This window comes from Malaclemys terrapin, chromosome 2 (assembly GCF_027887155.1).
Source record: "Malaclemys terrapin pileata isolate rMalTer1 chromosome 2, rMalTer1.hap1, whole genome shotgun sequence".
NCBI classification, from domain to species: Eukaryota; Metazoa; Chordata; order Testudines; family Emydidae; genus Malaclemys; species Malaclemys terrapin.
The window spans coordinates 73,660,305-73,676,613 of record NC_071506.1 but is presented as its reverse complement, the minus strand read 5'-3'; the positions used below and the strand labels follow the sequence as shown (position 1 = coordinate 73,676,613).

Genomic DNA, 16,309 nt, shown 5'->3' with positions numbered 1-16,309 from the left:
CTCCCCAGATTAGAGTATTTGGCCCGGATTCATATTTACACCAAGGTCCCTGTACTCTGCTCTAGCAGTGTAAAGGAAACTTAAAGTAGATGTCAATCACATTGAAATCATAAATTTAACCCCTAGTAACCCTATTCTCGTTAACTAAGGATTACAGGCCTGTCTCTTACCCCTGTTTTTAGAGGGGAGATTTGCACTTTCTGGTCCTCCATCTCCAATTAATTTGGGAGATTGAATCTTTTTTAAATTAACATTTACATTAATATATAACCAACTCGGACATTCAATTTTATGTATCCTCAGGGGCGCCCTAATAATCTGAATCCCAATTTTTCCAAGATTTTGAGTGTTTCCTGAGATCTTCAGTTTGGAAAGGAGAAAAATAAGAGGAACTATAATAATAAAGATGTATAAATGATAATACAATAACAAGAGGGAACTCTATGAAATTAAAAGTCAAAATTAAAAGGACATTTGAATCTATTCAATGTATAGTTAGTGTGTGAAACTCACTGTCGGGTGATAAGAGCTTAGTATGTTTCAAAACCGCATAAGGAGGTCAGATTTCCAAATACACCTCTACCCCAATATAATGTGGCCCGATATAACATGAATTCGGATATAACGCGGTAAAGCAGCGCTCCGGGGAGGGATGGGGGGGTCAAAGCAAGTTCGATATAATGCTGTTTCACCTATAACACGGTAAGATTTTTTGGCTCCCGAGGACAGCGTTACATCGGGGTAGAGGTGTACTGGGCAAATGCATGCCTAATTTGTTCATGTAATTAAGGAGATTGCACATGGAAATTGGGCAGTTGCATCTGCTTCAAGGCATAAGATGATCAGCTGGGGTCAGGAAGAAATGTCTGCACTTCTACCACTCTGTGGTACAGTATTACACAACAGGATGGCTAGTTCACACCTCTCAACCATTTAGAGTAGGCCATTGTCAGAAACATGATATCAGACTACATGGAATGCTGGTCTAATCCACTACAATAGTTCTTGAAAAGGTCTCGATTGATAGTGTGAAATACGTTACAAACTCTCCTCTTGTCACACTTACTCAGTATTGAAATGTGGATGCTGTCTTCATTGACCTGGAGACTGCAGCTTGTTGTTATGCTCTTTGGGATACCTGTATTAGGAAGTTTCAGAGTAACAGCCGTGTTAGTCTGTATCCGCAAAAAGAAGAACAGGAGTACTTGTGGCACCTTAGAGACTAACAAATTTATTAGAGCATAAGCGAAGTGGGCTGTAGTCCACGAAAGCTTATGCTCTAATAAATTTGTTAGTCTCTAAGGTGCCACAAGTACTCCTGTTCTTCTTTTTTGTATTAGGAAGCAAGCTTCTGTTTCCAGGCTACAAAAGATACAAGACATAATTGGAGGGGCTTGGTTTCACCCCTCTCTTTAAACAAATGTCTTTTCTAGAATTAAAGTCAATCTGTGGAGAAGCTCAATACCTGTCCTGAAAGCAGCTTCTCATTTCCCTTCCATTCAGAGTCGCAAAATGTTAAATTCTCTGCTCTCTCCAGCTTTGTTAATCAATGCAAGTTATATAGTCCTGTTAACCATTAAAAAAGAAGACCTGCAAAAAGTGCAGTTCAGAGATTTGGTCATTATACATGTTGCTCAGTTGAATGAAAGAGCTCAGCTTGATTCCAATTAATTTCCTTACTGAAATATTTCTAAGAAAGGAAACTCTTAATTATACGCTGTGACAATTCAGAGTTCACTGCCATGATTAAGGTGTTAAGAGCCCCCATAATTATTTGAAGAAATTCTGTTCCCCTTGGAAGTGATAGTATAGATTAAAAGCCTGTGTTTCATGTCTAGTCAACTATGAAATCAGAGTTTTTGTGCCCCTCTAATGGGATAAATTTTTTGAATTTCAAAACATTCAGAAGATACTAATTTATTTCCTTTTGGTCTCTGCGTTTTTTATTTTTATTTTTATTTTTATTTATTTTTATTTTCTTTATGGCAGTTTCAGCATAAATATAACTGGATAGCTTAACAGGTGTCAATGCAGCTCATTTGGTACCACTCTCATACTTGGGCCAGTGGGCTGCAGGCTCAAGTCCTGGACTGGAACCTGGCCTCATACTCATTTTTGGCGCTAGAGTGCAGTAAAAAGAGGACTTTCTGCTCCACTCTGACAATTTAAAAGCCAGTGGCAATTTTTGCAACAGTAGGGGATACCCCTAGTTCCAGCATTCCCTTATCTCAATACTCTGTTGTACTGTTGCTTAACACGTAGAGGCTGCTATGTTTGTACAGTCACCTTTGCTTCAATACTATTCTATGAAGGGTTTGGGGGATACCTTCAATATGAAAGGCACTATACAAAATCTTGTCTGCTCTCTGTTCTTTCTACTAGTAAAATTGTAAGTGTCTTTGTGTTAGTCAGCCTGCGAGGTTTTATGAGCACTTCAGTTGAGGCACTCTGAATTCAATGTATACTTGCATGATGCTATCGGCCTGTGGCTGAGGTATTTACTCTTATGTAGCAGCACTTTACTCAAGAGGTCCTAATACTGCTAAAAGAGAGGAGCTATATACTACAGAGCAGTACATTTCTGGGCCCTGGGGACTTTGGAAAGTCCTAGACCCCGTTATCAGGTCCAGTTACCAGTCGTGTGTATGTGTATATATAAATTTTGGTGGGCAAATTGAATTTACACTGGCTCTAATTTATGTATTTATGAATACAAATGACTGATACAAAATAGTGTCAAAATGAATCAAATCAAATTGAGAGATTCAAAACATACATAGAATATATTACTTTCCCACCTCTCCTGCTCCCATAACTATTCAAGTGTGGGAAAAGCCTCTGTCGCTGAGGTGGAAAGCTGAAGGCTAAATGATGTGTCTGCCATTCAAAAAAAAAATCCTGTAAGTAAATATAACTAAACCTACTCGGGGGGGGGGGGGGGGGGGAATAACGAAATCTAGAGCATTTCCACATGGCAATTTCTTCATGTAGCTTCTTCAGTACCACTTAGAAATGCAATTGCTTCCATTTAGCATTAATTTGTGTTACATTTAACAAGAACTTTAAAAGCAGATGAGCATCTCTGTGTCAAAGACTGAGAGTAGAAAAATTAACAAAGGACTATAAGATGTCACACAAAAGGAATGGTAACAGAATGCACATAGTGAACTAGATCCTCAGCTGGTATATAATGAATTGAGCTACACTAACTGTGGATTTGGCCCACTGTGAGTAAAAAATGACATGGATGGAATTGTAGGAGATGCAAATTTATTTTAAAGATTTCACAATCTGATCTAGTCTTTTGAAATTGAACAAAGCAATAGTACACAGTCAAAATGAAAAGAGAATGTGCACAGAAAAACAGCATTAAAGAATATATCAAGGATTGTTATTTTTTCTATCCCTTCTCTTTTAAGTGCTACCAGACTGAATTCATTTCTTTTTGTGTGCTTCTCTACTTTATATTTTTACCAAAAGAAGTAAAAGTTTAAACAGATTTTAAAAACAATGTTGTTATATTTGGAATCTCACATATTAAAATTGTAACATACTGATCTAAAAGTGAGTAAGTTAACAGGGCAGTAAAGATTGTTTAGGTAACTCAGTTGTAGGAAATGCCAAACAGCCATTCACTTTGTAAACTTTGAGTCCTCATAAGCGTGAAGCACATCGCACATTTTAATATACTAAATTGAGAGTATTTCTATGGGACAACAGGACAGTAGTGTGTTGTTAATAACCAAAATAAAACAAGAGGTTATTCTGTTATATACATGTATTGTGCTGCTTAGATTTGGGGGTTAGCAGAGGGACAACAGTGGGGACTATGTTCAGAAATCAGGTAATCTTTTCATTCTGGCAAATATAATTTCCTCCATTCAGGTCGTGATTGACAAGCAATAGAGCTGTTCCATAAATGTGGATGGAGAAATAGATTTCATCTTGTCGTCACTTTCTTGGCTATTGCCAAAGCAGTTAAAATAGCCATATAACTTTTAATATCCAGACTCCAGAATCCTTATACATAGAGTTGGCTTGTGGAGTCTAGATGGACACCCACTGTGTCCCCTAATGGAGCATAGACTGGAGGTCACAGAACATCTAGTTCCCTACAGTGACACAGAATCTTATGGTCTCGCTCTGCCACCCTCATACTGAGAAGTGCCCGGTTCCGTTATTTGTCCCATTGCTGAAACTCAAAGGAAAAATGGGTTTGTCATGCTGTAAAATTGAAAAGAAAGGAATTGGCTGACTGTGAAACAATAATTCTCTTTATTAGGATGAGAATATGCTCTCAATGATTTAGTTAAACAGAGAGATAGGAACCCATTAAACATCTCCACGGGTAATAGGTAAATGCTGCCCCAACGTAATTTGTATCTTAACTGCCCTGAGGGAAGGTGCTGAGAAATCCAAAGAAAAAGTAAATTTGAAAAATTTGAGACCAAAAAAAATTAATGCAAAAGAGGAGGAAATTTATTATTTTTAGTGAGATTGTACATTTTAGCATGCTCATGCTTCTGCTTGTGATAGCATAATTCCTTTAAACAACCTGTGCTTGGTTTTTTTTCATACCAAGGGAAATGATTTTAGAATTTAAAGCAGAAGGGCTTATAATGAAGATGGAAAATATTAGCTCAGAAACTGGAATGTGCTAAGGTTTCTGTATGGTAAATAATCACTGAGGTGGATGCAGGATAATTGGTATGGAAATGAGGCAGCTGAGTTTTGCCTTAAAATGGTTCAGTGAAAAGATCAACCATTCATAAAATGTGTACATTGCATATGGACACTGCAATGTACAGGCTTGTTCCTTCCAAGGAGGAAAAGGATCCTTATCATCTGACTGGGACATGATTACATTTGTAGGAAAATTATTATAGAACTTTTTTTCGCCTATATCGGATACCCTCGTGTGTGTTAAATAGTGTTGAATAGAATAGAATTTGTGTGAAATTAAATATACCAGATGCTTAACTCCTTGCTTTAACCAATGGTTTGTGCCATCACTCCTGCAGGGAAAAGTGTGGGATTCTGCATGGCCATATGGGACTAGTGAAACCCTCTATAGTATTATGTCAGTGCTCCAAAATGGTAAATTCTGACAGTGCCCAAAGGGTGGTATTTAAAAAGAGGCTTTTCTTGAAAATAAGATGATTTCAACATAGGGCCAGATCCAAAGTCCATTGAAAATAAATGGTCTGCTGTTGACGTCAGTGGGGTTTGGATTGGGCCTTAGAATCCATGTTTTAACTAAATGCCTTCTGAGATTGCCTGTAAATCAAGGGTATAATTGAAAAAGGCAAATGGCTTGGAACCATTCATTTGTACAATAGCTAACCTGAGTAACCACATGTTCTTTAGCCATTATCCTCATCCTCCTTTCCCCACTATTGCTTTTGCACTCACTTGTTACATCCTGTTTCAAATTAAATTGTAAACTTCTTGGGCAGGAACTGTCTGTATGGACAGTTGCTAGCATAGTGGGGCCCTGATTTTGATTGGGGCCTTTGAGCACTACAATAGTACAAATAACAATAAATAATAATAATAATAATCAGCTTAATGCACGATGTGCTAACCAGCATTCAGATGTTGTTCTGTTAAACTTAATATTAAAATGTGCCTTGCTGATGCTCTTAAAGGGTCTCTGGTGGCTTTACAGAGAAATCTGCCATTGTATGTCCTCTCGAAAGAAAACAGTAAAAATATGAAAAGAAAAATGCATTGATCTGAAGATTTTATTTCCAACTCTATGAACCTGCATATAATATGTGTCTGGTGTATTATGTCATGTCAAGGAGATGCAGTTAAAATGTACATTCATGCTGGTCAGATCATAGCATATAACAACTTTTTATTATCTAACAGGGAAGGACATGGTAAAATTTCAGTTTTTGCTGTCAAAATGGCTTTGGCAACTCTTTGTGGAGGAAAGATCATGGACAAATTAAGATGTAAGTTTTGTTTTGTCTGTCGTTCATCCCTGTATTTGGTAAGATATCAAATTGTGCCAGAATGCTAGGTGGACCTGATGGGATTAGAGCATGCTTATATTTGGTGATGGTGAGGTTTTGCTGAACCAATTTGCATCTTCAGATAAGTCCAGTTTACTGTTTGGATGGCTTCTCAACCAGTTTTGGAGCTAGGTCACATATGTCTAACTCTGATGAATACAGTACAAATTTGATTTCTATTCAGGCTGATTGAATTAAAAGGTTATCATAAGTACAGTCAAGTGCAGCAAATGTCTAGCATTATGAAGTATCATTGGACAATTTCCTTTTTCATGACATCTCTCTCATTTTCACAGTTAGAAAAACAATACCGTTTATACACTGTTTATATTTCCTTTCCAGGGGCACCACGTCTATCCCTTCTGCTTTACAGGATTTATCTCATTTCCCAAACAAATCTAGCCAAGGTTTATTCTAGCTGCAGAAGCCTTGAGAGACTTCCTTTTAGAATTCTTGTCCCTTGGGATCAGCTTCATCTAGAGTACAGTGCTTAGTTCTCCCTTTTCTCTGATGTTGTGCATAAGGATAGCTATTGATTCCCTGAGTCCATCGGCTGTATGCAGTGGCAGGATGTAGTGTGACACTGGTTTCCCAGCAGTAAACTGCAGGGTCCTTCACTAGGAATTTCCCTCCAGATGCTCCCAGTGTGATATCTGCCATCTAGAACAGAGGTGGCCCTAACAGCCTGAAAAATGATAATGGTCCCTTAGTCTAGCATCCTCAACTAAGTTTTGGAGCCTTTTAAACTTTTCACTTTCTTACCCGAAAAAAAAAGTCTACCATCAAGGAAAATAAAAAAAGAGTAAGAGCTATAGAATGACAAATTGTTGTAATATTTATATGACAAATAATTTAAGCCAAAAAAGTGATAAGATTCAAGGAATGCATTTCAAATTTGTTAAGTGTTCTACATGTCCAAAAAATCATAAACAGCCTCATGAACTCAGGGCCAGAATGGCACCAGACAAAAAGTTGTAGTTGATGTTTTGTACTTTGTCAAATTGGATCCATTCTGTCTGACTAAATTACTCACTTACGTTAAGCATCAAGCACCAGTTAAAAAGGAACGACACCACAGAGCCACAAAAGCAGGAATATTTTAATATAGAAATCTGGTAGTTTTCTTACATGTGCTTTTTTCTTTTGCTTCTGGCAAGTAGGCTAAAATTAAAGGTGCAATAATATTGACGTTTTCCATAAGCTGAATACATTATATAAAAAATCTCATTACTTTAAGTTCAGATTATATGTTGTTGAACTAAGAGAAGATCTGTAGTTTAAATGAAGTAAACCTCTCCTTTTCTTGCTCTTGTTTTGTTTTGTTTTGTTTTGTTTTAATTTCCCCAGATATTTTCTCAATGATTTCAGACTCTGGTGGAGTGATGGTTTATGGAAGGTATGATATGTTTCTGCGGGAGGTTCTCAAACTTCCCACTGCAGTTTTCGAAGGTCCTTCATTTGGTTACACGGAGCAATCGGCAAAATCCTGTTTCTCTCAACAGGTAAAGAAAGATGGCATCTGACATATGCTGTCAGTCACATGACTAATCAAGTTTTCTTTCGTTCTTTCTTTTTTCCTTTACACACACATACGTGCACACAGAGTCATGCTGCTTCTCTTTCCTGCTACAGTTGTGCATACCTGACCTTATATCTCCATCATGGTGAAATCCAATTCTTAAACCAAGTATCTCATTGTTCATATCTATGGTGAGGCAACAGATACACTTGAAATGCTCCAGTGAAAAATAACTGTTTCTCACCTCTTCTTTGTTGGAAATGGAAGCCTACAGGCAACTGAACATTTGATTTCCCTTGCAGAAATTCTTAGTAGGATCCAAGAAAGTGCTGAAGTTACACAGAAAGGAATATGGCATTTGTCGCAGCACATCAGACTGTGTCGATGCATTGAGTCTGATATCCTGCCAGTGGCCAATACCTGATGCTTCGGAGAGGGGAGGGACTGATTCAAAAATACCCAATACTACATGTAGCTGATTGTGCATTGCTCTGTTGTATTGGAAGAAGAGAATTCCTTCCTGGGAACTGCATTGATTTACACCCTTAGAAAAATATTTGATTAAATTTATCTTACCACCCATAAGAAATTCAGTAGTGCAATACATGCAAAGTAAGGGAAGATGTTGAAGCTGAGAAGACATTGGGAACAAAGCGGTATTTTTCTTCTCTTCTTTACTACTAAATTATAGATCTAGGGCTCCAAAAGGAATTTATACTTCCTATTTCCCTGACAGGCAGGATAAACACGATACGATATATTCATCTTCCTATCAAACTGTTATCGCAATTGCAGAGATTTAAAAAAAAATTAAATCTAAAGTTGTGGAACTCTGATGTGCTGTTGCTTGGACAAATGTTGTTCCACAATCTAGTGACATGGGGATGTGTACTCACTACTAGGGTATCTCCTTCTGGACACTTCTGGGAATTAGCTCTGCCAGCCAGATACCCTCTTCTTGCAGTTCCTCAGCCTGTCATCTCACTCTCTCACTATGTAGCCCCTCTTTTGCACTCAGGAACTGCAGTGCCTCGCCTTTGTGGATTAGTCCTCCTGCCAAGTCACAATAGGCCTCCCCTTTCAGGGTAATAAAGCTAATCCAGTTGGCATCTCCATGGCTCCTATGCCACATCCCAGTGGCTGGCAGTGGAACCCAGGCCCATCCTCTATACTGGGTATCAGCCCAGGGACTCTATAACAAGCAGTTAAGGTCTGCATAGTCCTCCCCATTATGCTGTTTCTATGGGCTTCTTCCTACCTAGGTCTCGCAGGCTTTCTTTCCCCCACAACTCCTCTGGGGTTGACCCTTCTTCTAGGTCTAAAACCCCAGGGTTTATTCTCCCTTTTGGGTTTTCACCTGCCTTCCTCTGTGCTCCCAGAGAGTGACTGCAGCCTCTGTCCCTGCAGCCTCTTTCCATTGGAAACTTCCTAATTTTATAATCCCGCCAACTCCTGCCCAGCTGAGACTCTTGTTCAGTTAAACCTGGCACTTGCTACAGGTACAGCCAGGTACCCTCAGGCCCATGTTAACCCCATCAGGGCCTGTGTGGGGTACACAACCCATCATCCCTCGTCTCACAGTGTATATTTAGTTTCAAGTTTCCAAGCAATTGATTAAAATCTGCAGGAGGAAAAAAATTACTTTTAAAGGTATGGAAATTACTGTCAGTGTCCTTTTAAGGGACATTGCTTCTTTAATCCATAAAATCAGTGACCACCAAAGGAGTGCAGCCATAAAGCTGTCAATGAAGCAGAAATTACTTTATTTGGTACAAATCAAGTTTTAATTTATAGCTAGGGCCCTACCAAATTCACGGCCATGAAAAACGTGTCACGGACCATGAAATCTGGTCTCCCAGCGTGAAATCTGGTCTTTTATGTGCTTTTACCCTATACTATTACTAGGTTATAGATTACCCTTACCGCTGGTTGTTACACTCTGGAATAAGCTTTGCTGGGCAGGAAACAGGAACGGCTCGCATCTCTGTTTCATTGGTTGCACTGCTCCGTGATACACCAGTAGCTGACATAGATCCAGTTGTTTTTTTATAGATGCTGTCTTTCAGATAACCTACTGAATGGACAGTAACCAGTTTATTAAATATTACTGTGTTAGGTTTTAGTATTGGTACCCAGACACTGAACAAGATTGTTTTGAATAACATGTGCCTTAGTTAGGATTCAGTGTCACTGACCTAAATTATGACTGTGGGAATTTGTTTACCCAATTTATAGTTATTATGTAACTTAATTTTTTTACCAATTTGTTTTTTCTTTGCCTTGTTGGTGTTTGCTGCCATTCATTTGTTGACTTTTACCTGTGTGTTGGTTAAACACTTTAGCAATATTATGCATATTGTAAATGTTGTGCAGCAATAATATGACAATACAGCAATAATACAGTTGCTTTTACATAGTAGCCAAATTTATCCATATTTTGATGTTAAAGATTTAAAACCACAGGCACATGAATTGACTTTGCTTAATAATATAAAGTTTAAATGACAGTTAGACCTGGTCCAGCTAGTGGTTTTTAGCTGATTGCTTACTTAATTGTTTATATATGGTAGACTGAGGTATAATTGACCAGTCTGTTGTTTATAAAGCACTTCATTTTTCTTTTTCTTTTTTTATGTTTGAGGGTTTGTGGGGGAGGTTTTCTGTGTACTGATATCCTCTGGTGTCTTCGGCCTGTAGGATGCAACATTAAACAGCTTAAGTTAGTTAACATAATAAAGTTTTTGCTTGTTTGTTTACATTTCTCTTATTTTCAGTAACCAAAATTTAATACACAGATTAGCTTAGTTTATTTACAATGTAATGGGGACCAAGTTTTTTATCATACAAGCTATACTTTTGCAATTGTTGTATAGACATTTATTTTCACTTGAGATGCATTACTAATATTTTATACTAAATATAATATTTAAATGTTAAAATAGATGCTCACAGTTTTTTGTGAGAAGGTGTATTGCTTTCCCTGCTGAGCACTTTGTTTTAGCAAGAGTTAGTAACAGAATTTTTACCCAAGCTTTCTAGAGTTAATTTGCTTGTGATACCAGTTCCACTTTTGTTAACTATTTAGGAGCACAAATTTTAACAACCATTACTTCCTTTTAACACAAAAGAAAAGTATATAAAATGAAAACAAAATAAATTTGAAATACAGGTTTATGCAAACTCTTTGAGAGTATTAAACTTTCATGACACTTGGTTGTGTTTGGGAGCCAAAGGTGGGAACCTGTTGAAATTGTTTGCTTAGCTTTTACATTTTGCAACACAATCAGACATAACACAAATTGTTATATTTTTAGCATTTTTGCTATGACATTTTTTAACTATATATTTAATACTTGATAAAGGCATAGAGATGTTTATAAAACCCAAATATGAAATTGACATTTTGTTAATATTATGTTTGCCTTAATGTTGATGTTCCTCTTACATTTTTTCCTTTGAACTAAAAATTTCGTGATTAGTAAAAGAAAGTCCTTAGTGTTTGCAATTGCATTATTTGTTGCGGCAGAAATAGATGTACATATATTTATAACTAAGACCTTTTTGAACTTTGCAAAAAATTGATATTAATAATATTATGATGGTTGCACCAACCATAATATTAAAATAGTATGGTACCGCGTATATTGAAAAAGTACAAAATTGACTTTTGTTGCAACAAAAAAATAATAATAAAAAACATAGTTACTTGACACACACAACATACAACACAGGACAGACTTACAATTAAAAACAAATGGCATCAGAATTCTGTTTATAACTATAAAAATTAATTAACATTTATATTAAGTTATTTGCCAAATTTATTGTATTACTTTAGTAACTTAAGGCATTTTACATTATTTTAAATTAACTTTATTTTAAAACCCTGCTATATGGAAATAAGGAAAACCCATGTTTCAAATATTAGTTAGTGGTTAGGATTAGAAGCAGAATCTGCATTTCTATTGCTAGGCAACCGTATCTTCAAGAAAGTTAGGAGTATTTTCAGCTGTTGCATTCCTGAAGGGTTAAAATAATTAATTTACCGGATTTATTTAAAGTAAAGTTTTTACCCTGTTTTCTCTTTGTCTGTTGTTGTGTTCTGTTTTTAATTCCTTTATCTTTTAGAGGTTTGTGTAAAAACTATAACTTTTTAAAACAAAGAGAGAAAGCAGAAATGAGGAGAAGCAGAGGGAAAGAGGCGGGGGGTGAAGAGCAACCTGAGAAGGGAGGAACACCTGAACCAAGAGAGATTAACTCTATATGAATGAACAGTATTGTAACTAATTACAAAAAATTATATATAAAGGCCTCATTTGTAATGTCACTGCTGCAAATTTCTGTTTTACTTCTTATACACATAGCACTGTGAAACATACTGTAATAATGCTTATCCCAGTATTTCAAAACGTTCAACCTACTACTAATAATAATACAGGTGGTAATTGTGACTGTCCTAATAAGAGTGTGTTGCTATCTGCGGTACCAAAGTAAAAGGGCCAGACTACAACACCAGATTGGAAAAGGATTGTTATGCTTGAATATGAGATACTATCATATGTACACATACATACTATACATATATTTATACCCTATATACACTACTAATACAAATACAATATCCATATTATCCCTATATGTTAATTATTTGGGAGTGCCCCCAAAGCTCAATCATAACACTATATTCCTCAATCAAAGTTCCGGGCCTACCATTCCTGGACCTACCATAAAGGAACTAAAAATAATTGGAAAATAAAATCTATCCATCAGTCATATGAGGGAATGTGCAGACCAAGGGACAGATGGAGCATAAATGTACTGTGAATGGTACTGTAAGGTGGCCATATAATAGTATTTAGCCCACTGGGTCATATTCAGTCCATGCATTATGCTTTTCTGGGACGATGGGTAAACATCCTCCCCATAAAAAGACAAAAAGTAGGGAAATGTAGTAGAAAGAGAGAGCCTGAAGCATGGGCCTGGTGCAACGTCTGAGGCCTGAACCAAAGTCAGCAAAAGTTATGCTATGAACAACAGTCAGGCTCTGTCAAAAGCAGATGCTTGTCGGCAAGCCAATGTCTGGTACACAAACTCGGCACCAGTATTGCTAGCATTGCTAAAACACACTGAACACATTCCAGCTGGCCAGCCCAAGAACACCCCAACCTAGCACACAATAAAATGGTTTGACAAAAGTGATGAATAGTGATATTTTGTCTAAAACATTAGGAGTAAAAGAACAACGCCAGGTAGTGGATAGGAATGTTTTGTCTGACTCAGGAGGAAAGTACAAGAGGAGGTAACAAACATGTCATGAAACGTGTAAGGTGACACGTAAGTTGTTTATCCCAGATTGTTTGTCATTCTATAAATGTTGGGATCCCTCACTTTCACCCTTAGTCTGGCCTAGGGACAGTGGCAAGTCATGCCACTGACTGAGCTGGTTCATTATCACAGGCATACATCTGTTAGTGTAACTGTAACCATTGAGCCGGGACATTAGCACCGTGCTTTGTCAGCAGTAAACCTGTCCGGGTGCCTTCGCTACTAAACCAAGTCTTGTGGTCTTATTGGGCAGTTCAATTGGAGCCTGATGTATGAACTGTCTGGCCAGAACTGGTGCGGCATGCAGAAAGAACACATGGCACGCAGCCGAACATCTGATGACACTATACAGCATTTCTCCAATTGGGGGTTCTGACCCAAAAGGGAGTTGCAGGGGGGTCACAAGGTTATTTTAAGGGGGTCACCTTTCCTTTTGCACCGCCTTCAAAGCTAGGTGGCCAGAAAGCGGCTCCCCATCCAGCAGCCCAGTTCTAAAGGCAGCACCCCACCAACAGCAGCGCAGAAGTAAGGGTGGAAATACCATTCCATGCCACCACTTCTGCGCTGCTGCCTTCAGAGCTGAGTGGCAGCTGCTGACTGAGGGCCCAGCTCTGCAGGCAGCAGCCCAGAAGTAAGGGTGGCAATAACATACCATGTCATCCTTCTGTGCTGCTGCTGGTGGTGGCTCTGCCTTCAGAGCTGGGCTCCTGGCCAGCAGCTGACGCTCTCAAGCTGCCTGGCTCTGAAGGCAGCGCCACTGCCAGCAGCAGCACAGAAGTAAGGGTACCACTACCACAACCCCCCTACAATAACCTTGAGATCCACCCCCAATTGGTCAGGACCCCTACAATTACAGCACCGTGAAATTTCAGATTTAAATAGCTGAAATCATGAAATTCATGATTTTAAAAATCTTATGCCCATGAAATTGACCAAAATGGACCGTGAATTTGTTAGGGCTCTATTTATAGCTCCATTCCGAAGAGAATTCCATTGTAGAAGAGCTGTGCTTGCCTCTGCATCTGTTTGCTTGTTCAGAGCACCACTGTGTGTGCCGCCAACTTAGTCCCTCTCCAGGAGCAGAGAGAACACTTTACGCTACTTGATTATTTATGACATGGGAAATTGGATGATCTTTCATTCACTAGTTTTCTTTCTGCCCTTCTCCTCCTCTTTGTTGATGGCAATGGTCAGCGAAGCCATGGCAGGCATCCACAGGAGAGCCCAATAAGGCAAATCATTATTCTGTGAGCTGGTGCTTAACAGCACAGAGTTCCTGTTTATTTGGGAAGAGAGCACTCATTCGCAGATGAGGGGAAGAGCAGGTGTATGGTAAACAGATGTTAACCATCCTATTAACATGTTTATTGATACGGGCTAATTTTTGGTACTGATGCAGCTCCTTGTTTACTTTCAGATTAAATTTGTAAAGTACTGAACATTTACACTTTTTAAAATAGCAAAAAAATGTGGGGATTATTTCTAGGGGACACTATAATGGCTAGAAAGGTCTTGTCTTTTTATTAGATGAAAAACTGAGTTTCTGGCTATATCTGTTCATTAAATATCCCATGACACTTTTCACAAATGTTAGTTGGGATAGTTACATGCTGCCTGTATATATTTCCTCTGCAGTTACAACAGGGTACAGTTTTCTTCATTACTTCCACTACTAAAACTGCTGTGTAGTGACCCTGTGCGCTATTGAACAGCTGCCATTTCACTAATGGGTAAAAATGATGGTTTGTACAATCAGTCAATATAGTCTGGGAAGCACTTTGGGATCCAAATGAATGCAATAATCTATACAAACAAATATCACTGTTTTTATCTATAAATATTCCATATAGGACTCAACATTTATATATGATAATTTTCTTCATGGGAAGGCATTAGTTCTTAATTTCTGTCAGTAAGACTTACTATCAGTAAGTCTGTCGCATACTATGAGAAGTATATTAAAAGGTAAAGAGTCTTAACAGTGGACACATCTCAGAGAGGAATCTGTGTAAAGGTCTTAAAAATGTGAGAATAAGATTTTAGTTAAAAATTTTCAGAAATGCACGTGTCCCATTTTCCAAAACCAAAAAGACTTAGGGCTTGTCTTCACCACCCGCCCAGATCGGCGGGTAGAAATCGATCTCTCGGGGATCAATTTATCATGTCTCGTCAAGATGCGATAATCAATCCCAGAATCGACACGCGTACTCCACCAGCCCAGGTAGGAGTAAGCGCCATCAACGGGGGAGCCGCAGCGGTCGATTTGCCGCTGTCCTCACAGTGGGGTAAGTCAGATCAGATACGTCGAATTCAGCTACGCTATTCCTGTAGCTGAATTTGCGTATCTGAAATCGATCTCCGCCCCCCTCCCCCTGTAGTGTAGACGTAGCCTAAGCCTCACTGAGGAACAATAGGACTTAAACCTCTAAGTGTCTAAGTCACTTTTAAAAATGGAATGTATACACTGTTGAAAATGTTAATCTCTGTCTTTATTTGTCCTTTCATTTTTTTTTAACTTTAGCAGATACTGGAGTGGTGTCTGTCACTCTGGATGGTAATGGCTTTTTGTTTGACACATGTGCATTAGATAGGACCAATGGCATATAGTAATATGAACAGGTTGGGAAAATGATTTATTCTTTCTTGGGGGGCAAGCTTTAGGTCAGAATCCTTAAAGTGAGTGATTACTTAATAAATGGCACAACCTCCCTCCAGGAAGAGAACTGCTGGTTACAGATGGCAGACATTATAACCACTAATACCTTCATCTTCTGTTTTTACAACCTTTGGCAGTGTCATTTTCTTCTCGGTTTATGGCTTGAGGTTTAAGAACTTCATTTCTTCATTCCCAAGTACTTTTATAAAAACATGTTCAAGTCACCCTGATTTCTGTGGTTACTGTTGGTTTTTTTTTTGTGTGTGTGTTTGTTTGTTTTGAGCAGAAAAAAGTCACATTAAATGCTTTCTTGGATACTCTCATGTCTGACCCCCCGCCACAGTGTCTGGTCTGGCTACCACTTCTGCATCGATTGGCAAATGTTGAAAATGGTAAGTGATGGCTGCTCACCAAGTTGAGTTAAAGAATAGCAGTTGCAATGGGGACATCTAGGCTATATATGATGAGCTTCTCAGTTTATGGATGACATTATAAGAGCTACTATACTGAGGTTATTGATTCCAGGTGCCATCTTATAGCTGCTAATCAAATAGGATGGCTTACTGTCAGTCATTCCACTTGTAGCCTTGTTTAATTTTTTGCTGTGCTCTGGAGTTTGTCCTAAATATTTCCTCGCTTTCTATGCCCTGGATAGCCAGAGAGCTCCAGTAGGTGGCCTACTCATGCCACACACATTTGGTAAAATCAAAGACCACGACATTTATTAGCTATGACATATCAGCACTAAAGGAGGAACAGCAAGGCAGATCCTTCCCACACAATCTACCT

General features: G+C 38.3%; 1 protein-coding gene across 18 annotated transcripts in view; it reads left to right on the top strand.

Moving 5' to 3' along the window:
- The window catches only part of DTNA (dystrobrevin alpha), a 287,362-nt gene that overhangs the window by 205,659 nt on the left and 65,394 nt on the right, over window positions 1–16,309 (top strand). For all 18 annotated transcript variants that reach the window (XM_054017111.1, XM_054017102.1, XM_054017107.1 and 15 more), the window contains 3 exons: window positions 5,875–5,960; window positions 7,368–7,522; window positions 15,807–15,912. In XM_054017111.1, the coding sequence (XP_053873086.1) occupies window positions 5,875–5,960; window positions 7,368–7,522; window positions 15,807–15,912 (347 nt within the window). The remainder of the gene's footprint in view (window positions 1–5,874; window positions 5,961–7,367; window positions 7,523–15,806; window positions 15,913–16,309) is intronic.